Raw genomic sequence first — 22,807 nt, forward strand, 5'->3', positions numbered from 1 at the left:
TCAGAAACAGCATTTTCTCTATCAAATGACATAGGGACTGTCAGTTCTGCAACAACCATGCTTCTTTTCACCCTTCTTTTTATGTCTTTTAAATCCTGGCATGACCTAGAGAATTCAGCTTAACGATCTTGTTCAAGCCCCCCTTTCCCTTAAAGCAAGTTCTGAGCAAGTGTCCTCCTGTTTGTGAGGCTGAGAGGAGGTCTGCTTCCCCCACAGGCTTACCTCTCCTACTGCTACGGGGTCTTAAAGAGACCTTCTGTTGTTGATCGACAACCGATTCAACCCGTGGTGGCTCAGTGGTCTCCCACTGACCAGAAGCTGGGTGCTTCTCAAGAGCACTAGAGGGGATGGGGAGGGGAGGCAGCAGCTCTGTGTGGGGCGGGGGAGCAGGGGATATCAGTCTAGCCCCTGCAAACTTCTCCGTGTGCCTGCACCCCACAGCACCAGCCACAAGCTCCCCGCTGGGTAGGGAGCCAGGCAAGGTGCTCAGAGCCCTTGTTCTGCAGACCCTTCTCCTAATGAAAAGCAAACACTCTCCCCATTCCCCCCAGGCCCACTTGTCGTCCCCTCATTGTTCTCAACCTAACCTGGGGGTGGAAGGTTCCCCTTGAAGGTTCTAACCAACCTTCAGATCTTTTCCCCAGAAGAATGCACCTATACCCATCCATAAAATTGTGGGTACCATGTAGGTACTCCCCGAGGCTAGTGGTACAAAAGCCTCAGTTTTCTAGCAAGAGAGGTCACAGTGCAGAGTAGGATGAGGGTCCTTTGATGGAGAGACTGGTGAGGCCAACGTCCTGCAGGTGTGATTCTGAATGCACCATCAGCAGGGGGTTCTAGGGGGGCTCTGCAGAGGACAGGGTCAGAGCTCAGTTGAGGCTAGGGCCTCAGATTAAAGGGCTCATCTCCTGCAGGGCTTCTTGAAGTCTGACGGAGACGCTTAGAGCACACAGTGTAACCCCAGAACAGACCCTTTCTTCAGGGAATACCTGGGCACTGATGCTCCAGCTGGGTTAATCCACACTGGGCCACATGAGCCACAAGTGCTTCCAGCCCCATCTGGTACAAGTGGCCCCGTCTCCCTTACCTTCTGCCTCTGTCTGGTGGCTCCTGGCTGCCCACATTGAACTGGGTATGGCTTTCTCGGCTGGACACCTCTTTGAGCTCGGCTCCGCGGAAACGCTCCAGCAAAGAGTCGGGCCTCTGGTCCTCCCGGTGTAAGTGCCTGGCGGTCCAGGCACGGAGCGAGATGATGAGGCGTGACAACCTGGAAGGACACAGATGGGCAGGCAGGGCGCAGTGGAAGGAGGCGGAAGCCCCCTCCCAGGGGGTGGGGGCAGGGGCAGTGATGCCGGCAGGACAGGACCCCCTCGGCAGGCGGCAGGCTCAGGTTTAACCCCGCCCCTGCCCCCCACTCCCCAGGACTGCTTCTTCCTCCCTCCTCTGCCACCTGGGATGGAGCTTCCTCCATGAGAGATACTATTTTCACTGTGGCTTTGTCACTTTAATGCCTGGACTCCATCAAAGGCATGATCCTTCCACTGGGGCCTTAGCAAGTTTTTCTGCTCATTTTTCCTTTTGCCCCATGTAGAGCTCTTTGTTATGAATGGTAAGCAGAGGAACAGCAAAAAAAAGTACAATTTCCAAATAGGGATAAAATTCAGAGCAAGTTTAATGGAGGAAGCACCCAGATACAACCTAGGCTTTCCCCAACACTTGTCCTGTGAACTGCTTTTCATACAAACTTTTATTTTCCCTCCAGGCCTGTGGAGAAGTCCCTTTGCCGTGTGTACTGACCTCTGTCTTGCAGCAGACCCGGTCCAGGCCTCAAGCACCTGAACCCAGGCAGCCCACATGCCTAGAGCTCATCTCAGCTCCAGCTTTCCCTGTAAAACCTCCCCTCAGCCCCACCTCCTGAGTCTCAGCAGTGGTGGGGGACATTTGGAGGTGAGGGGGGTGGGGGGAGTTTGGGCCGAGAGATTCAACTCTGTTTCTTGGTGTCTGGTTTCCCTGACTTGGCACCCACAGTATAAGGCACTGTCCCCCCAAATCTGTGGTGACCAACCGGGTATGGAGTCATGAATTGTCACATACTTTGATCCCCATCACACTCCTGTGACCATAGCCTAAAAACAGATGCAGTGCAGGAGTATCCCACAAACAGAATGGAGAGGCTTATAGCTGCTGCAGCAGATGGATGTCAAGGTGCCTGCCCGGCCCACCCTCTCTGCTCTGACACTCCAGCCACTCAGGTCCTCTCTCTGCTGAGGGGTGGAACAGAGCTCCAGCCTCGGCCAACAGGCTCAGGGATGGGCAACGGATGACTGACCCACAGAGACTCAGTCACTCAAGCCTCTGAACTCAAAACCACTCCAAGACGGGCTTGGGTGTTACAGCTCAGGATCGTATGGTGCAGGCCGTTTTCAGCCTGTACCCGCTGAGGTGAGAGAAGAGAAAGCCAGACACGGAGGAGGCACGTAGGAAAGAGCACACGGATCATGGAGTGCTGTTAGTGAAACGAGACAGGGAAGGCGGCTGCCTCCCCAGGGCCCCTCATCAGCCCCACCATCTCCATTTCCATGAGGTGGCCTGGATCATAGCTTTTTCCAGCCTTGCTCTAGCCTTCCCCTCTCCATTTGAGGTGAAGGTGTTCTCATCCTTATAATCAACAGGCCTCAAGAGAGCATTTTATTAATAAGACGAAAAAACCCACTGCAAATCACTTAAGTGCCCAGCTACAAGGAGCTAGCGAAATAAATAATCCTCCACCATCAAAAACATGAAGAATAACTAGACAAATTAATTTTTTTGAAATACTGTTAAGCAGAAACTGTAGAACACACTACTGTTTGAAACTCTGGCTTTGGATGAAAAAAAAATCAGTGGAAGGAAATAATGAGCCCAGCATTTGCTGACTGTCCAGTGTGGGCTCTGCGGCAGCCCTCATGCTACCAGGTGCATCTTCAGACAAGATTTGAGAGGCGACATGACATCCTCCAGGTGGTGCAGCTATTGATGCTGGAGGACAGATGTCATCAGAACGGAGACAGAGCTCAGAGCCTAGTTAATCCTTCAAATGCTTCTGCAAGGATGTGTGCTATGAAGTCTAGACACTTATGACTGCGGACCTGCCAGGGGCTATTTCAGACAGAGCCGCCATTGCCACCTGCCTGCCACCGGAGTCCACCCCGTAGTCCCCCCCTGGCTGGCTGGCCTTCTTTCTGAATTCTTTTCTGAAACTTCCCTGGTAGGCTTTTTTTTTTTTCTGAATTCTTTCAGAATTGAACAAGTACCTCGATATCATTTTTTATGAGAAAAATTTCAGATAAAGGCAGTTTTTCTTAGATTTTTCTGAGCTCAGAATACTTGACCCAAGAGGAAATTACTCCCTGATAGATTTCTGCCTCTGCCTCTCCTGCCCCTTTCTTCTCCAAATCTGCAACCCCACCCTCATGCACCATTTCTTCCTAAGACTTATCTTGTTTCTGCCTCTGTCTCCTCTTTGCCAAGCTGAGGGCTGAAACCGGTCAGTTACCTGGTGGGACCCTGGCTGGTGAAGGAGCTTTGCCTGGATTCAGCCAGTCCTCTAGTCTCCATGGCAATGCCTTCCTGCAGTGCTGACGATGTCTCCTCACATGGCAAGTGGGTCCTAGGAAATCAAATATGCAGCAAGCGAAATTTGTTTCCAGCTCATTCACCTCTTGGACACGTTGAGGACCGAGATGGCCGGATGCTCTGCTTAAAGAGGAACGCCGCTGTCAGAGATCCTCACCCCAGGTCTCCACACTTCAGTTCATGTTCCAGCAGATCCTGGCTTCTAGGATAATGTGGCCTTTCCTTTATGGCAAGGAGGCCACTGCCCATAGCCTAGGTGAAAGGGGCCATCCAGCAGTAAGTGGTCCTTATTAGAGCACCGAGGGCAGGGGGTTGGGGTCGGGGAGGTACCGTGCCTGCCTCTGGACCCACAGCAGTTGTTTCCAAATGAGGATTCCAGAACAAGGATTTTGGTTCATACACATCTCTGCATGCTGAAACCCTATCTTCTAAAGCTAGATCAAGTGCCTCCTCCTTCAAGAGGTCTTCCCTTGCCCTCTGTCCCAGTGTGTATGTGCTGCAGGAAACCACTGATTAAGAGGAGGGTCCTGAAATACTGTAATGAATTGGCTTCATATTTGTATAGTGCTTTCAAATAAAAGTCCACTTCTGCTGTGCCCTTTTGCCAAGGTAGGGGCGGAGGACTTTCCCTTGTGCAATTCAGGGCAAAAAGTCTGAGCATTAGCAGAGCCTGGTGTTTGTTGAATTTCCTGAAATAAGATCTCTCTGTTGGAGCCTGTTTTCCTTTCTTTCCCTTTAAAACTTCCTGGGGCTGAAGTCTGATCAGCCTGATTAAAAGCCATCCAGGCACTGGCCTCTAAGGATTTGCACTTCATCCTTCGAGTCTTGAGGAGCCCAAGCAAGACAAATTAATTTGATCACATGACCTATTCCAACCTAATCAGCCTTCTTAACAAGGTGGCAACACGGTTGAAGAAGTAAGCAAGAATTACTGTCAGGGTAAAGGCTCTGTGTCTCCCCAGTGAGTGATCAGAAGTCAGAATTCCACAACCCAGCCGCCAAGCTGCTGCCTCTTCCTTTCTGCAACAGCCCTGCTGTCTCCAGCACAGGGGGAGCTCCCTACCACACCGTGTCTCCTCCAGGCAGTCTCTGCTCAGCCCTGACAGCCAGCAGGTTCTTCTCTCCCTCAGCTTCCCCATATCGAGGATACTTTTTTTTTTTTTTGCTGGAAACACACAGAGTGATGCATAAAGTATCTGCCATTTATCGACTGCTTACTGTATGTCAGCCACTTACATTTTATTACTTAAATCACATGACAACGTTCTAAGAACGAAACCGAGGTCCAGGGAGATTAAATAACTTTCGGGAAAAACTGAGATTTGAATGCCATCCCATCCCATTTCAAAGCCTGCTATCACCCACTCATGAATCTGCCTTCTGTATTTTCTAATTAAAACAAAAGTTGAATAGGACATGGCTGAGGCAGATGGTGACTGCAGCTATAAAATTAAAAGATGCTTGCTCCTTGGAGGAAAAGCTATGACCAACCTAGACAGCATATTAAAAAGCAGAGACATTACTTTGCCAGCAAAGGTCCATCTTCTAGTCAAAGCTAGGGTTTTTCCAGTAGTCATGTATGGATGTGAGAGTTGGGCTATAAAGAATGCTGAGCACTGAAGAACTGATGCTTTCAAAATGTGGTGTTGGAGAAGACTCTTGAGAGTCCCTTAGACTTCAAGGAGATTAAACCAGTTCATCCTAAAGGAAATTAGTCCTGAATATTCATTGGAAGGACTAACGCTGAAGCTGAAACTCCAATACTTTCTTGATTTGATGTGAAGAACTGACTCATTGGAAAAGACCCTGATGCTGAGAAAGACTGAAGGCAGGAGAAAGGGATGACAGAGGATAAGATGGTTGGATGGCATCACCGACTTGATGGACATCAGTTTGAGCAAGCTCCAGGAGTTGGCGATTGACAGGTAAGCTTGGCGTGCTGGAGTCCATGGGGTCGCAAAGAGTCGGACACAACTGAGGGACTAAACTGAACTAAGGACTGAGTTCTGTAGCATGCCACTAGAGACACGACTCTGGTTCCCCTAGCTGCACTATGTGGGCATGTTTTTTTTTATTGCCAAAGCACCTAATTGAATTCTCTCTCTAATCTCATAAGAGACCACTCACACCTCAACCTTACACATATAAGAGACCCTGTCAGGACTTCCCTGACAGTAGATGAGAATCCATCTGCCAATACAGGGAACATGGGTTCAGTCCGTGGTCCAGGAAGATCCCACACGCTGCGGAGCAACTAAGCCCATGCACCACAACTGCTGAGCCTGCGTGCTGCAACTAGGCAAGCCCGTGTACCTAGAGCCCGTGCTTTGCAACAAGAGAACCAGCTGCAATGAGAAGCCTGGGCACTGCAACAAAGAGTAGCCCCCACTTGCTGCAACTAGAGAAAGCCTGCATGCCAAAACAAAGACCCAGTGCAACCAAAAATAAAATTAATTTGAAGAGAGAGACCCTATCAGAGGCCCTGCTACAATTAGGAAGCTACAATTCCCTTGCCCTTCTAGTATTGTGTACCACAAAGCTGGGAATGCATCTTCCAAGGCACCGGGTCAGTTACAGGAGGAGGAGGCAGGGGGACAAGTGAATCCATCTCTCCAATCCCTGGTTCCAAGCAGCTGGCATGCCTGGGGGTGGGGAGCTGGAGGTGGGGGCAGCAACTGGCAGCTGGGCTGGAGCTCCGCATGGCCTGTGTGCCCAGAAGATCTGGAGGTGGTCCCCAGGACGAAGGTGTTCTGTCCCCGCCAGCTCCTCAGGGGGCTCCAGGGGCCAGGCAGTCAGCCCAGCATTTCGGCCTAGTCTGGTTTCTGCTAATTGTGTGGGAGCACCTCCTGAGAGCAGATTTACTTGCATCCGCAGCAAAAGACTCCATGCGCGTGACATCAGGGCTTGTGGGTGAGTGAGAGGGGCAGAACTCATCCCAGATTTCAAAGCAGGCCTGCAGCTCGCAGCAGTGAGAGCCACTGCATGTGGCCTGGACCTACGACGTCCAGTGGGAGGGGAGGCAGCAGAGTGGGGGACCCAGAGGCCTGGGTTTGAGTCCCTACCCCAAAACCTGTTAGCTAGGTGTACTGCGGGCTTGTCACTTACCCTCCCTGAGTTTAATTTTCCTGGTCTTTGAAAAGGAAACAAAGGAAAAATTGATTTAATAATGACTTGTTCAAACACCCAAGTCCCAAAAGGCACATTTAGTTGTGAGGAACAGGAAGGGTCTTATATGATGTAAGTCCAAGGGACCCAAGAGGCTTTTTTTTCTGGATGCATCTCCCTAATTGTTTCTTGATGCCCAAAGTTCTACCCTGACGTCTTTCTTCTAGCTCCAGAATCTCTACCCTTTTTAAACGCCTGGGAGATACCTAAATAATAGCAAATCTAATGAGTTACTCCTCAGAGAAACTGATTTCACAAGGTAGACAGAAGGGGAGATGGGGTGGGAGGAGAGGAAACAAATGTCTGAGGTGGCATTTTGAGTCCCCAGGGACACACAGGTACTGCTGAAAGGGAGAACCTCCTGGCAATCACTGCAAGATCAGAGATTCAGAACCTCGAAGGGAAATACAGAGGGTGGAGACTGGGGGCCAGGCCCCATCCTGCCAGGAGCTAGCTGAGGACCTGACAGGCCTCAGGCTCTATAGAACGAGCAGATCAGGCCAGGACAACCCGACGCTGCCTCCCACTCGCAGACTCCTCCTCGGTGGTGATGCCACCTCTGCAGGGAGAAGCCCTGTGGGGTCGGTAATCAGCAAGAACAAGGACAACTGGTGAAGCACAAGAAACTGACTGCTTTGAAAGACAAGGTCGTTTTCAACGTGCAAAGCTCACCTTCTGTGTTTATTCACACAGAGGAATTCATGTCCATGAGGTGAGGCTTTTTTGTCACTGGAGGAAGCAGAGGTTCTCATCAGAATGGAAACCGGTAATTAACTTTGTGCTCTGTGGATCTGGTGTCTTCCTCTAGTGACTTTGGGGACATGCGAGTGAACAGAAGTGACCTTTTAGAACAAGGGTGGAGAGTGTGAGACATTATTTTTCTTCTCCTCCCAAGCCCTGAGGACGTAGAGTGACGGGCAGGTGCTGCCCCAGCCGCATGTGACCAGGGAACCGAGGTCACTGCATTTTTGCCTTCGGTCCTGGGGAAGCAGATTGCAAATGGTTTTCTTTTGTGATAATTGCTTTGGGCTCTGCTCAGGAAGCAGCACGAAGAAGTCTCCTCTTCTGTAGGACATGACCCTCTATCCCAACAGCTCCTCTAGAATAGCTACACCAGGAGACTGCTCTGGGGGTTGAGGTGTCCTTGGTGCTAGCTGCAATTCTCTGCAGCAGGTTCTGAAGCCTTTATTGCATTATCTGCAAAATATGCCAGAGAGCTCTTAAATAAGTCATTAAGTCAATGAAACAGATCTAAATAGAAAGAGCAAAATGCAAGATATTTTTATTTCTGGTCTTCTCAAGGTGTAAATTTAATTTTTTTTTGTTGTTGTTCAAAGGAAACACTTTGATCCTTCCTTATGACTCTTCACAAGCAAAATGATCTCAGTGATTTAAAAGAGAAATGGAAACTGGTCTCTAATTTGGTGAAAGAGCTGGGAAGAGAGATGTCTCAGGGGACCGGAAGATGACGTCTTCCCTCTTTGGGGGGGCCCTCAGCAAAGGGCCAACCGACACACAGGTTCCCAGCGCAGCTGTGTGATATCACTGAGGATAAAGAGTGATTCATATTCAAGGACACCCATTTGTAATTATTTCTCCAAAAGCTTTCTAAAAGGATTGGAATTTCAAGGCAAAGATCTATGATTCGTTCAGATTCCATTTCCTCCCTCAAAATAGTGATTGGAAACTTTAAAAATTTTATGTGACTGTGTCAAAGTCCTTTGCTCAAATAAATCTTACAGGGAAAATTGGCCTGTCCATAAGCAGATGTTAGGCTGCTCAGAGAAGCAGGGGAGGGGCCTGGACGAAGCTTTCTGGCCCGAGGCTGTACCATCCCCAGTGTGAACTCCTATTCTCAATCCTCAGTGATGCTAAGGAACCATCTTGGAAACTTTTGTTAACCCACTCCTGGCTCTGTGAGATAATGCTTCTCATGAAGGAAGCTTTTTTCCTGTCTCTCCTTTTGAGATCTCTCTAGTGTTTCCATGGGATTCTGTACTAATTTGTCAACAAGCTCTTACCACATGTGTTGTTGGGCATGGCCCCCCGTGGAGCTCAGTGAGACTTGACTGGTGGTCAGGCTGAGACAGCCTGATGTGGACACAGGCAGGAAATGGCCAGTCCTGGTGTCAGGGCAGCTGGGGCTATTGGAGGTCAGAGGGGTCAGAAAAGGCTTCAGCCTGGGACACAGAGAAGGCCCATGGAGGTGAGCATCTCCAAAACCAGCAGGGAGCGGTGATAAGTGCTCACCGCATGGCAGGGGCTGTGCCATGAGCTTTGCCCTGTTTTAACCTCACTGCTGCTCTCTGAGGTCAGAACTAGCATATTTTGCAGATGAGGAAACTAAGGCTTGGAGCTGTTGATCAGCTTTTCAGAGCCAGTTTTCAAACCTGGCAGAGTGGCCTCAAGCCTGTGCTGTTCGTCACCATGCTGGCCTGGGGATGCAGAGCAGGGGAGGGGAGGGCATGGCATCACCCAGGGGAGAGGGCAGAGAGGACTGTCCAAGGGCAGCATTTCAGAGCCTCTGCTGTGTGGCAGACCCATCCTCTGAGTGTGCATGGGCCCAACCTGACCTCACAGAGAGGCTCTGGGAAACCAGAGGCTCTTGAACAGCCTTCAGACCAGATGGGATGTGCTGGCTACCTGCTGAGGCAGAGCTGGGATGAGCTGCGCAGAGCTGGCCCGTGTGGTGGTGGTGTGGGTCGAGCAGGCATTCTGAGCAGGAGCCCCAGCCCACCTGCTGGGCCTGCCTTCTCTTGACTCTCCCATGGGGAGAAGCAAGACAGACCCCAGGGAGCTTGGATCCCAGAGATGCTCTGGCTCTGTCCTGCCTGAAGCAAAAGGGAGCAATGGGGACAAGTTCCATGTTGCTTCACATGCTCTTGATTCTGACAGCCTCTGTCCTTCTCCCTGGGGCCCAAGATCCTAGGAGCCTCATGTCTCCAGGGAGCCTCTCTTTCTTGTTGTGTGCTATGCTTGGACATATATATATATATATTTTTAGTTGCAGCATGTGGGATCTAGTTCCCTGATCAGGGATGGAGCTCAGGCTCCCTGCATTGAGAACTTGGAGTCTCAGCCACTGGACCACCAGGTAAGTCTCCCTTGCAACCCTCTTTGAAGCAACCCTCTTTGAAGCCCCTCTTCAGCCCTTTCTTCAGGGGTTTTTATCAGCTCTGATGTGAGAAAGAAACTATTAATATATACCAAAGTTTTAATAGCAGACAACTGTCCTAACAGTTTTCTTTTTCCTTTTAAATAAGGGCAATGCCTTAAGCTAAAGGAAGGTGCCCTCAGTTATGGAACACAGATATTGACCGTCAGCCAGTTAGCAGGGAGAGATTTGAGTAGGGTGAGAATTTCTGATGCCCCTGAGTCATATAAAATTTCCTGGGTCTCAGCACCAACTTGCAAGAGTGGAGGGAATAAACATCTGTTGGCATGCTTTGAGACTTTCCTTCCTTTGCCTGAATCCCAGAAAGTGGGGATCCAAAGACTGCATAAGTTTGCAGTGATAGGGAAACTACTGTCCATCACTCATAAGCAGAGTTTGCTAAGGACCTGGGACAAAGAACTTGGACACAAAAAATGAAATGCGCATCTGACAGAGGAAGAGACATATACAAGTGAGTGAGGAGAAATGATGGAGGAGGGCCAGTGCCAGGGATGCAAGGACTGAGGGACTGTTGTTGCATTTTTGGGCCTTAGATACTGTGTAATTTACATGGGCGGGAGAAGTTTCCAGTACTATATATGTGGGACAAAAATAACATTAATATTGGAAATACAGTTTCTCCTGGTTTAACTCAATCAACTCATTGACAATTTAAGAAGCATCAAAAAAATGTAAGTCCGTCTGTACCAAATAGATACTCCCATTTCCCAAGGCTGCTCCATTTTACAGTTGAAGAATCTGAGGCATAGAGGGTTTAGTGCATTTTCCCAGATCTCCCAGTAAGTTAGGAACAGGGCTTGAAGTAGAGGCCCCAGATTTCCAGGTAACTGCCTATGTCGGACATCATTGATGGTGCTGATGTTTGCTGGCAGGCATGGTCCCTTCCCCCAAGTCCATGAGCAGGACTGAGTCCTGACTCTCCCCTGGAAATGAGGGGCAGGGCACTGGATTTGTACTCCACCCCAGTGCCCACGACAGTGCCTGGTGCAGACAGAGCCTGATAAATGTTTGATGTACACAAGGGAAAGTGTGGCACTTTGGGGACGTTTTTACAGTCGTGCTTAATCTGCTGCATTTTAATCTTCATTTTCTTGCCTTTCCAAAGTTATATAATTTTTGGAGCATTTTCCCACATCTCTAAAATGAGAATGAAAACTACTTCAGTGTGGGTTGGGAGGAGTCGTGCAGTTAGAAGGAGTGCTGTGAACAGCCTCCACCCTCCAACCTGTCCTGCCTGGCTAAGGCATTCTTTCTCCCCGGTCAGGAGCAGCTATGGGAACAATCTGTTCCAGGCATGAAGTTAAAGCCCATCCTACCTGCTGAGACCGTTTTCAATGCAATCCAGATCTCTGTCCGAGGTCCTGACCGAGGGGTGTGTCCTGGTGGGGTGGGAGTATTGCGTGCTAATCTTGGCCATCTTCTCGCTGTGTCGCATTCCACCCCAAGGTGGCTGCTGAAACATGAACATGAACCAGATATGTCGTCAGGACGAGGATGTAACTGAACACCCAGCTCGTTTGGGAGGGCTGCTCCCCAGACAAGCCCTGGCTCACGTCCCCCTCCATCTCTCCCACAACTCCTGCCACAGTGTTTCAGTTGGCTCTCTCTGGGTTCTTCTTCCCATTCAGAAGTACAAAGAAGGTCTTTTACTCCTTTGTATAAGCTGCATGCCAAGAACTGCTCAAAATTATGTGCTGATCAAACAAATGAATGAATTTGGTATCCAATGTAAGAAAGCTAAACCCTCATGATTCTCTTCAATGATGCCGTGTCCCTCTTAACTCTGACTTTGTGGTGGCTCAGTGGTAAAGAATCCACCTGCCAATGCAGGAGACACCGGCTCAATCCCTGATTCAGGAAGATTCCCGCATACTGTGGAGCAACTGAGCCCAGGTTCCACAACTACTGAGCCTATACTCTAGAGCCCAGGAGCTGCAACTGGGCCTACATGCTGCAGATACTAACGTCTGCACCCTAAAGCCTGAGTTCTGTAACAGAAGTCACAGCAGTGAGAAACTTGTGCCGCAACTTCAGAGCAGCGAAGACCCAGCAGAGACAAAAATAAACAAACAATTTTTTAAAATTAAAACAAAAAAGGTCTGACTTTGTCATTTGCCTATATTTATCTTACAATTTTGCTCGTTTTATAGCTCCCCCAAATCTTGTTTTAAAACAAAGCATAAAAAGCCTAAATACTTGACATTTATAAAAATCTTTACAACAAGATGTTCAACCCGATACACACTTCATCTCATTTAATCTTCAAAATAACCTCATCAGACACATACAATTTCTGTCTCTACTTAAAGATGACTAAATTGAGATCCCCGGAGAAGGCAATGGCACCCCACTCCAGTACTCTTGCCTGGAAAATCCCATGGACAGAGGAGCCTGGTGGGCTGTAGTTCATGGGGTCGCTAAAAGTCGGACACGACTGAGCAACTTCACTTTCACTTTTCACTTTCATGCATTGGAGAAGGAAATGGCAACCCACTCCAGTGTTCTTGCCTGGAGAATCTCAGGGATGGCAGAGCCTGGTGGGCTGCCGTCTATGGGGTCACACAGAGTCGGACATCACTGAAGCGAGAAAAAAAAAAATTGAGATCCCAGGGCTGACCATGAATACTCTCCCTCCAGCAAACAGTGGAAGGTGGCCCTCTGATCGATGAGAAAAGAAAACTGAAACAGCAGACCAGTTGCATGATTTCTGATCAAAACTCTGCAGGAGGAAAATAAATTCCTGAGGATAGCTTTTCTGAGGCAGATGAGCACAGGCTCTCTTGAGCAGCCGCATGGCTTAAGTGTGTCAGAAGTCAGTTGAGACCACTCCAGAGAAAAATGGTGATTTCCAGAAACAGCCCAGTGGCTCAGTCCAGAACTAAATTCATTTCATATCCAAAGGAAGGTCAGTGCAAGGAGCACAGAGCACTGCACCAAAGTCCCTAACATATATGTGGTCCGTGCTCATCACAAGTTTCTCAGGGAGGGGAAGATATTGGCTTAGATAGTCCTGGTTCATCTCTGAGGTTTGATAGCTTAAGTCAATGATTTAATTAAAATTTTATAGTTTTCTCAATAGATAAAAAATGGTTTTGGTCTTTGAAAATGATGTTCATTTATGTAACTTAGTTTCTGGCTGACCACAGGAGATACAAAGAAATATAAGACAAAGACATTTGTCAAGGATCTTACAAGTGGGGCAGATGACAGATACCAAAGAGTCCTGCTGGGTGTGTCAAGGGCTTGGATTCTACTCTAAGCCCAGCAGGGATGTGGTCAGAGGTGTAAAGGTTATTCTGGCTGCAATGGGGAGGATATATTCAGGGAACATGAGCAGCTAAGTGCTGCAGTATCTCAGGGGAGAGACAATCGTTGCCTGAACTAGGTTTGTGGTAGTGAATCAAATGTGATCAATTTAAAAACTAAATGGATAGGAGCATGGGGACATGGTAACTGATCGAGGATCAATGAGGGAGTCATGCTGCCATGCCTGCGAGGATGTGGGGCTGGTGGTGCTGCCCACTGAGGCGGGGACTGGGGAAGGAGGAGGGCTGAGGAAGAGAATGATTCCAGTTTGAGATATCTGCGGAAACTGTGACGCCAACATATGAAACAAGAATCTCCTGTTAAAGAAATACATCTATAATTTGAAATCATCCATCCAGTGATTTTTAACTGAGCCCTGACTGTACTCAGCTATGTGCCAGACAATATGCTAAGAGCTAGGGTTTTATTAGAAAACAATATGCAGCTTTGTCCTCAAGGAGCTTACAGTGGGATCTAGAAAACCTCTTAAAGAAGTCTGGGACTCTATTGAAAACCTATCAAAATTACTCTTTGTACATTTCCAGGAAAATTGTACCAGACAAAGAAACATCTCATTGCCTCCAGTCTGGGCCCTTTCCCTGAACTGCCTGGGCTCAAACCCTGACCCTGATGCCACTGAATGGAGGCAGCACTTCTGGACCCTCACAGACCTGCCCACAGTGGAGAGCTCCCGCATGCCAGGCACAGAGTAGGTGTTTGCATAACACTGTCTCCTTTAACCCCCCCCCCCCGCCCCCCAGCAGTCTCCCTTTTCCAATGAAGAAACTGAACAGGTGAGCTGTTTCCCTAATGTTATTGCTTGAGACCTGGGCCAAGATGAACAAAAATCCGATTCCAGAGCCTGGTAGTGTAAAGTCTGTGGGTAGAAAAGAACTGGCACTGCTTTTTGGCCTAAGCAGTAGGGGCCCTGCCTGGGGTCCCATTCTTTAAAGGACCCACTCTGACCTCTTTCCAACCACAGCCCATGACCAACGGGACATGCCCACCCAGAACCCTGCCCCCTGCCCTAGGCTATGCTCTGGATGCCCTGGATCCCCAAATTCTCTGCCCAGCAGGCTGTGGACTGGCTCTCGAGCCTGCTGGGGCCTCTTCCCAGGTCTGTCTTCCTGAGCAGTATGTCAGTGTGCACACCCTTAGACTTCCAGGTGGCTCAGGAGGAGCTGTTTGTGTGGGAGGGTTAAATGGAGCTTGGAGGTGTGGGGAGAATGTCCATGTGCATGTGTGAAAGTCTCCCCTGTGACTTGGGATAAACCCAAAGGGAAAAGAAGGGGGGCAAACCACGGATGGGAGACTGGAGACCAAATCTCCCCACGCTACCGTGCTCTGAGGCCATTGCGGCGCGTGTGCACACCCCGAAGTGCTAGATTGCAAGCCCTCCTTGGGCAACCCTTGACTGACAGAACCCAGAACCAAGGATAGATATTCCCCTCTTTTGTTCCCTCAGAGAGACAATTCAGACCTATATTCTACAGGGCTCTTTGCAGAACCCCTTGAAGGATCTAACCAGTTGCCCATAGTGGTGATTAGTTTGATAATCTACACTTGGGGTAGTTTCCCCTTTTTCCCTTGTTTTGTCTTCCAAGACTCTTACTTCTCTTCCTTGGAACCACTTTCCCCAAAAAGCTGCCTGCCAGTATGCCCTTACCCAAAATTCTGTGGGTTCTTATGGTGAGAGGAGGGAATTACCTCAACTCAGAGAATGTTTTTTAGTTGTTTAGACATGGTAAGTGGGCCCTTGACCCAGACCTCTCAAGGGTTAGAAGTAATCTAATTTTCTTTGTTAATTCTGTGTTCTTTATCCAGGAGAACAAGGTTGGGCAGGGCAGGGCAAAATGTACATAATTAAAGGAAAATGTTAGTTTAAGATAAATCATAAGATCTTTTCCCCCAATTGTTTCATAAATGTCATAATGGTTGTCTTTTTAAAATTACTTAAAAGAATAAGGATCCAAACAAGGTCTATATATTCTGATTGCTGATGTATCTCTTTGGTATTTTTAAATCTAAAGTTTCTATGCATTTCTCTTCTTTCTTTTTATGGAAAAAAACAAAACTGCTTGTACTATTGAGTTTCCCACAGTATGGATTTTTGCCAATTCCAATTTTACAATGTTTCCTGTAAACTGGTAACTGTACTCAGGATGTGGTTAAATTTGGGTTCCATATTTTTTTTTTTTTTGCAAGAATATTCCTTTGGGTGATTTTAGCAGCAATTGGTGATCATTGATTCATTAGGAGTTGCATATTGGTGATAGTCTACCATTCCATCTTCATAAGTTAGCTTAAATATTCTTAAAAAAAGAAAATTTGACACTATTTGGCTGCTCAGTAGTATGACTCAAACAGGAAAGGCAGGTGCATGCATGCTAGGTCACTTCAGTAGTGTCCGACTCTTTGAGACTCTGTGGACTGCCATGCTCCTCTGTCCATGGGATTCTGCAGGCAAGAATACCATCGTGGGTTGCCGTGCCCTCCTCCAGGGGATCTTCCTGACCCCGGGATCAAACCCACATCTCTTATGTCTCCTGCATAGGCAGGCAGTTTCTTTACCACTAGAGCCACATGGGAAGCCCAGGAGAGGCAGGATAAACATTTAATTTAATCCAAGGGATTCCCCAACTGCCCAAGTGTTTTCACATCTCTTGGTCCCATAAACTCTAGAACTCACAGATGAGATCATGAAATTAAAATCAGTAATACTGAGGCTCTGTTGAGAATGGAAATCACCATCCAGCCAGGGTCCCCTGAGTGTGGGACACCTGCATATCCATTATTTGTACATCCTCAGGAACCTTAAGAGGTAATAGTGAAGCTGATTTTGAAGATGAGGAAATGCAGGTTAGGGCCTCTCTGACCCTGAAGTCCATGTTGTGGTTTGTTTTATCACACCCAGTGCAGGAGATTAGAAGTACACAAATATAATTTTAATTTTTAAGCATGGGAAGAAGATACATCCTACCAACTAGTAGAGTGACCTTGAAGCGGATCCCAGGTGTGAGTGGTTTGTGATCATCTCCCAAATCCATGCGTGTTTTCCAGGGCTTGACTGGGGAATTTAGGACACACTGTTTCAGACAATTTCTTTCTTTCTTTTTTTTTTTTTTTACAGCATCACTAAATCCAACGTGTTTTCTTCCCACTGACACACTTACTGATTCTTTCAGTGTCCTAAACATTGCACCTGGCCCTGAGGAGTATGAAGATGAAGAAAACAGGTCCCTGTCTTTGAAGACACAAAAGTGCATGAGGAAACAGGCATGTAAACAGCAGCGGGAGGAAAGAGAGGTGCTGAAATAGAGACAGAGGCATGATGGGAAGCAATGCAGATGGCGGGGGACTAATTTTGTCTTAGGGACCGCTGAGGTCTGAGGAGACTCCTTATGTGAAGAGCAATCACCATAATTATTTAACAGCATTCGACATCTACCACATGTGAACCACTGTGCTGTGCACCTTTAAGGATTTGATTGTCTTTTGCGCATAGCTCTAACTCTCTCCGCTGTTCTCGGCTTGGACGTCTAAGTAGGCAGGAGTCTAACACAACTTGCCCAGCTATTCTTGCATTTTTCTCATTCCTTTATTAACTCCAGAAGACTTAAAGGAGTTAATAAACTTTACTTAAAATATTTTATCCTCCAAAACACTCATCATATACTCATGGTAGGTAATAAAAAGTAGGAGGCATAAATGGAGGAAGATTCAGGTGAGTAACTGCAATGCTGACAATGATAATTACTACAGTATATTTATTAGCATTTACTCTTTGCCTGGTACTGTTCTTGATAACTTAAGTTGTATTAAACTCCTCTGATCCTCCTAACACTTCTGTGAATGAGTCATGCTGAACATTTACGTCCTATTTAAGAATGGAGGGGAATTTATGAGGGAGAGAGCAAGTAAGCCACAAAGGAAGTTAAAACATGTAAAGCTTTATTTTTTAAATTGAAATGTGCTTCTGAAAAAAAAATCTTGGTCCCCACTTGTGATGACTAACTTCTCATACTAAAAAAATATTGTCCATGTCCTGTCCTCTTTTTTATTCTGGCTTAAACATGAAAACCAGTCCTGGTTCCATGTATGTCGACTGACACATTGTCATTTTCCAAAACCTGGATGTAGCACACCAATAGAGAGGTGTGAGGCCTCTGTGAATGATCACTGTCCTGGGTAGTGACTCCTGTTCAATCAGGGCCTGGCAGGTCTGATCAGTGAAACACTAAGTCTAGACACAAAGCCACGCCAAGCAGATGGGAATCCCCATCAGAGGAGAGCCCTGTAGTCCTGCTGGGCGCACACACTTGGCCCAGGTTTCTGTTTTCTTCAGTTGGGATGGACCATTTTTACCACTTGGGGTCTTTGATCTTCTCAAAAGTAACCTGTCTCCGGGCTTCAGCCATTTCAGGCCTCCACAACTCAACTTTTTACCTAGCATCACTCTGGGCCAAAAGCACTCAGCTAATTCTCAGTAAGTGTAAGGTTGGGCAGGCTCATTTTGTCAAATTAAACTCCAAAGATAAGCTAGTAGCTCCCACAAAGTCTGCACACCTTGGAACTTTTATCTAAAGCACACTTCTGATTGCCTTTCCCTTCTTTCCTATTTCATCTGAGAACTTCAGGGTAGAAGGAAAAAGCTCTAACGCTGATCCACTGAATCACTCAGACATGTGAGCCAGCCACAGAACAAATACAGGGACCAGAGCAGACCATGAGCTCAATGATAACGGTTTTGTGTTTTCAAGCAGTTCCCTCTGAGTAAAATATCTTTTGTTTGCGACACATGACATTGGAAAGATGATATAGGTGGTCATGCGTACTGTACTAAGAGAAAGGAGAGCCGGAGTCTCTTCTCAGCTCAGCCTTCAATTTGGGCATGTGACCCAGCACTTTAGTTTCTTCATCTAATAATGGGACATAGACTACAGCACATAGATGAAGTCTTCCACAGAAACCCAATTCAAAAAACATTCACTTGTAGTGTTCTATTTAAATGTTTGATAATTTTTATAAAGACAATCAGTGGGATAGAAGTTAATTTTGACCATAATATCCACACAGTAAAGTTAGGTATGGAACACATCATACCAACCAATGCTATCTCTATTCATTTGGGGTTTCAAAATACTTAAATATACATTTTTAAAAACCCTTAAAATGCAGGTAGAATACCTTTGGGAACTCTGCGGAACAGAGTTACAAACCAAGACCCAGTAGATTATTAAAGGACCTTCTGTTTCAGAATTTCCATGATGGGACAAAACTCCACAGTGCAAATATTGTAACTGATAGTCCTCTCCTATTTTCTATGAATGTTATCTTATATGGAGGAGATAAAAATATTCTAGAGTTTCAGAAACAGAAAGGGGAAGCAACTATATAATGTCAATATTCTCTGGACATGGCACAGCACAAACAACTTAAATATCAGAACTTAATGTGAGAAGATGAAAATTATATTAATAGGCAAAGATTTTAATGACAAAACACTAGCAAACCAAATCTAGTAATACATAAAAAGTACCTTATACCACGGTCAAGTGATACTTATTCTAGGAATGCAAAGTTGGCTTATCATCCAAAATTAATCAGCCTAGTATATCATATTGGGCTTCCAGGGCAGCTCAGCTGATAAAGAATCCACCTGCAATGCAGGAGACCTGGGTTCGATTCCTGGGTCGGGAAGTTCCCCTGGAGAAGGGATAGGCTACCCATTCCAGTATTCTTGCCTAGAGAATCCCCATGCACAGAGGAGCCTGGTAGGCTATAGTCCATGGGGTCACAAAGGGTTGGATGCAACTAAGCACAACAATGCACTACACCGTATTAATAGGTTAAAGGGTAAAAACATGTACATCTCAATGGCACAAGAAAAGCATTTGACAACATCCAACATATTTTCATGTTAAACTGTCAATAAACTAGGACTATAAGGAAACGTCCTCAACCTGATTAAGGGCATCTATGATCAACTCATTTTCAACAATGGTGCCAAGATCACTCAATGAGGGGAAGAATAAATGGTATTTTCATCAAATGTTGCTGGTATGTAAAAGAATACATACTGAAAGGTCAGGGCAAGGCTGGGATGAAAGGTCAGGGCAAGGTCAGGGTGAAAGGTCAGGGCAAGGTCAGGCATGTCTAGACATGTCCCGGCCGAGAGTGCTGCAGACACGCCCCGGAGACGGGCCGGCAACCAAGCCGACCAATCAGGAGCCAACACAAAGGCCTCGCCGTCCAATCAGGAGCTGACACGGAGCCCTTGGACACCAATCACCGCTGAGCCCGCATTTTCTTCCTTATATGGGAGCCCCGGCCCGGCTATAAAACCCTTCCCCACCCCTCACACCTGGCAGTCTCCCTTTACCCCGCAGACTCCCTTTGCTTCGCAGAACCGCCCCCCACCCCCCCCCTCGCTTCTTTGCTTACCTGCCCCGAGGAGTTCTGCCCGAGAGCAACCGCCCAATAAAAGGCCCTGATCAATGGTCTATAGGGGTGGCTCCTTCTTCCCGCGGCATTTCTTACACATACCATTCATAAAAATTAACTCAAAATAGGTCATAGACTTAAATATAAGAGCTAATACCATAAGTTTCTGGAGGAAGACAGAGGAGTAAATCTTCATGGCCCTGGGTTAGATAGTGGTTCCTTAGATATGACATCAAAAGTATAACGGACTAAAAAAAAAAGGTTGGGCTTCATAAAAAATAAATAAAACCTTTGTACATCAAATGATACCATCAAGAAGTAAAAAGGCAACCCACAGAATGGAAAAAATAATTTAAAATTATATATTGGTAAGGGCCTTGTACCCAAAATACGTAAAGAACTATTACAACTCAATAATAAAAAGACAAGTAACCCAATTAAATAATGGGCGAAGGACTTGAATACATATTTCTCTAAGGAGATACACAAATGTTCAACAAGCACATGAAGAAATGCTTAATATATTTAGTTATGGAGAAATGTAAGTCAAAATCATGATATCACTCCACACTGCCTGTAAGGGCTATAATTAAGAAATAAACAGACAATAACAAGTGTTGGTAAGGATGTGGAGAAGCTGGAGTCTTCACATGCAGCTGGTAGGAATGCTGTAAATGGTGTAGCCACTTTGGAAAACAACTGGGCATTTCCTCAAAATGCTGAAAACAGTCACCATAAGACCCGGGAATTCTACTCACAGGCAGATACCTAATGAAAATATATGTCCGCACAACTTGTATTTCAATGTTCATAGCTGAATTATTCATAATAGTCCCCAAATGGAAACAACCTACATGTCTATCAACTGATAACTAGATTAAAAAAAATATGGTCTATCTACATAATGTTATTCAGGTGGAATTTTATTTGGCAATTAAAAAGGATAAAATACTGATACCTGCCACAACATGGTTGAACCCTGAAAACATTATGCTAAGTAAGCAAGCCAGACACAAAATGCCACATATCATATAATTCAATTTGTATGAAATGTCCAGAATAGGCAAATCCATAGAAATAGAAAATAGATTAGTGGCTGCCAGGGACAAGGATGGGAGGGGAGTTAGAAAATGTCTGATAATGGGTGCAGGATTTCCTTTTGGAGTGTTGAAAGTGTTAAACTGTAACCCGCAGAAGGTGGAGTTCTCCTGCTTCTGAACCCTACGCATTTCTATAACCCAACCAAAGGGAAGCTTGCACATACCAGCTGTAGATTTTCAATTCCTGACTGAGAAAAAAAGCTAACATTGTCCCCAAACAGGAAGCGATTTAGGGTGAAAGAGAATGCACTGAAATTGTAACAATGTTGTTAGTTCTGTTACTCAACCACCAAACAGAGGCTTGCCACATGCTTGGAAAGTGTCTTGGTTTTCAGCAGAGATGATTCAAAATTCATGGGACTCTGGTTTCCTGAGCTTTAAGTGCACTCAGTTTCTAAATGACTACTTTGCAATAAGATTCAGCTGCTTAGGCTGAGATTCCAAGAGGATGAAACTACTTTCTAGATGTTGCTAGAGCCAGTGAACCCAGATCTCTGTAGCCAGCCTTATAGATGCTCTCTGCAGAATTATGTCTGCTCCTCCCAACACACACACATACACACACACTCACAGTCATCAAGACCAGGCAAAGCACCTCCCTTCTTTCCCCAAGGACCCATTTCCAAGACTAGCTGCAAGCACAGGAAGTAAAGTGTGTTATTTCCCCTTAATTAACTTTTGGGATATGATTATAAAAGTAGTACACTGTCATTATAGAAAATTATAAAATGGTCGTATCCAACTTTGAGCACTTGCCATACCAGGCACTGTGCTGAGAAATTCACTCCAATTGCTTCATTTCTTCTCCAACAAGCCAATGAGGCAGATAGTGTAACTCCTGCTACCAATTTGCACATGAAGAACCTTGGGCTCAGAATGGCTAACAACAGTTATTGTTAACAGTGATGGCAGCACTGGGGAACAAGTCTGTTTGGGTTTAACTCCTACACTAGATTATTCTAATACAAGATGGGATGCGTGAAATTCCTCATAGAATAACAAAAGAGAGACTCCTTTGATGGTCCAGTAGTTGAGATGCCATGCTTCCAAATCCCTGGTAGGGGAACTAGGATCTGCATGCCAAGCCAAAAGTAAATAAATAAGACAGGACAAAAGAAGTGATTTGGGGATGAGATGAGGGCCAGGCTGTGGGCCATGCGAGAGAGGACGCAGCATATCCAGGGAAGAGTTAATACAAAACTGACCTGAAAGGCACCCTCCCACTGGAGCCTGCTAATCCCCCAGCTAAGACTGGCATAAGCTTCCAGACCTCCCTCTCCCTCACTTCCCTAGATCTACCGACACCAAGTCCTCTAGGTTATCTGTCCCCTCTGTTGCCTTCCATTCTTCCATTCTCTAATTCAGAAATGGCTTGAACCTTAACCATGTGCCAGGACCGTACCAGGCAGTAGGGCTGTGACAGTGAACAATCAGAAGCAGCTCCTGGCTTCTTGAGTTCTGCTCCCACCTTTGTCCAGGCTCTTGTCCCTCTCTCCAGGATTGTCGAAACAAATCCACCCATGCCCCTTGCCGTGGAAGCGCAGAGTTCTAACCACTGGACCACTAGGGAATTCCCACGCAGTAGTTCTAATCACGTCAATCAGAAACCTTTAGATGTGGCCTATTTTCTCCAGCATGTAGCCTTGGCCTGACATTAAAGATGTTTTGTAACCTTGATCATATTACCTTAAAACTGATGCCCCATTTAAACCAAATCACTCATCCTTTCCTTATAGGTGGTATGAGTTTTCTCATCCCACTTACTGGCATAGAATGCTCACCAAAGCCAGTTGCACTGGCTTTTACTTCTCAGTCCCCTTTCCAGAGCAGCTGAGGACAGAGTGGCAGGCTCTGGCCAGCAGAGTCCCCCATTGATGGAACCCTGGCCCCCAACTCCATCAAGCCTTGGAACCGCAGACATTGCATAGGCAATACACTAAGCTGCTGAGACGTTCTGAATCTATTACTGAATGCAAGCTTGCGTGCCAGAAACACAGGAGGC

At 46.5% G+C, this 22,807-nt stretch overlaps 1 protein-coding gene across 6 annotated transcripts in view; it reads right to left on the reverse strand.

Moving 5' to 3' along the window:
• CNGA3 (cyclic nucleotide gated channel subunit alpha 3) overlaps window positions 1-22,807 on the reverse strand; it is a 41,447-nt gene that overhangs the window by 14,798 nt on the left and 3,842 nt on the right. For 5 of the 6 annotated variants that reach the window (XM_027965727.2, XM_042245151.1, XM_060413953.1 and 2 more), the window contains exons 2-4: window positions 11,272-11,408; window positions 3,536-3,649; window positions 1,088-1,267 (exon numbers count right to left, since the gene is read on the reverse strand). In XM_027965727.2, coding sequence (XP_027821528.2) covers window positions 1,088-1,267; window positions 3,536-3,649; window positions 11,272-11,390 — 413 coding nt within the window. In that variant the 5' untranslated portion in view covers window positions 11,391-11,408. The remainder of the gene's footprint in view (window positions 1-1,087; window positions 1,268-3,535; window positions 3,650-11,271; window positions 11,409-22,807) is intronic. The other variant, XM_042245153.2, reaches the window with a different exon arrangement.

This window comes from Ovis aries, chromosome 3 (genome assembly GCF_016772045.2).
Source record: "Ovis aries strain OAR_USU_Benz2616 breed Rambouillet chromosome 3, ARS-UI_Ramb_v3.0, whole genome shotgun sequence".
In the NCBI taxonomy this organism is placed as follows: domain Eukaryota; kingdom Metazoa; phylum Chordata; class Mammalia; order Artiodactyla; family Bovidae; genus Ovis; species Ovis aries.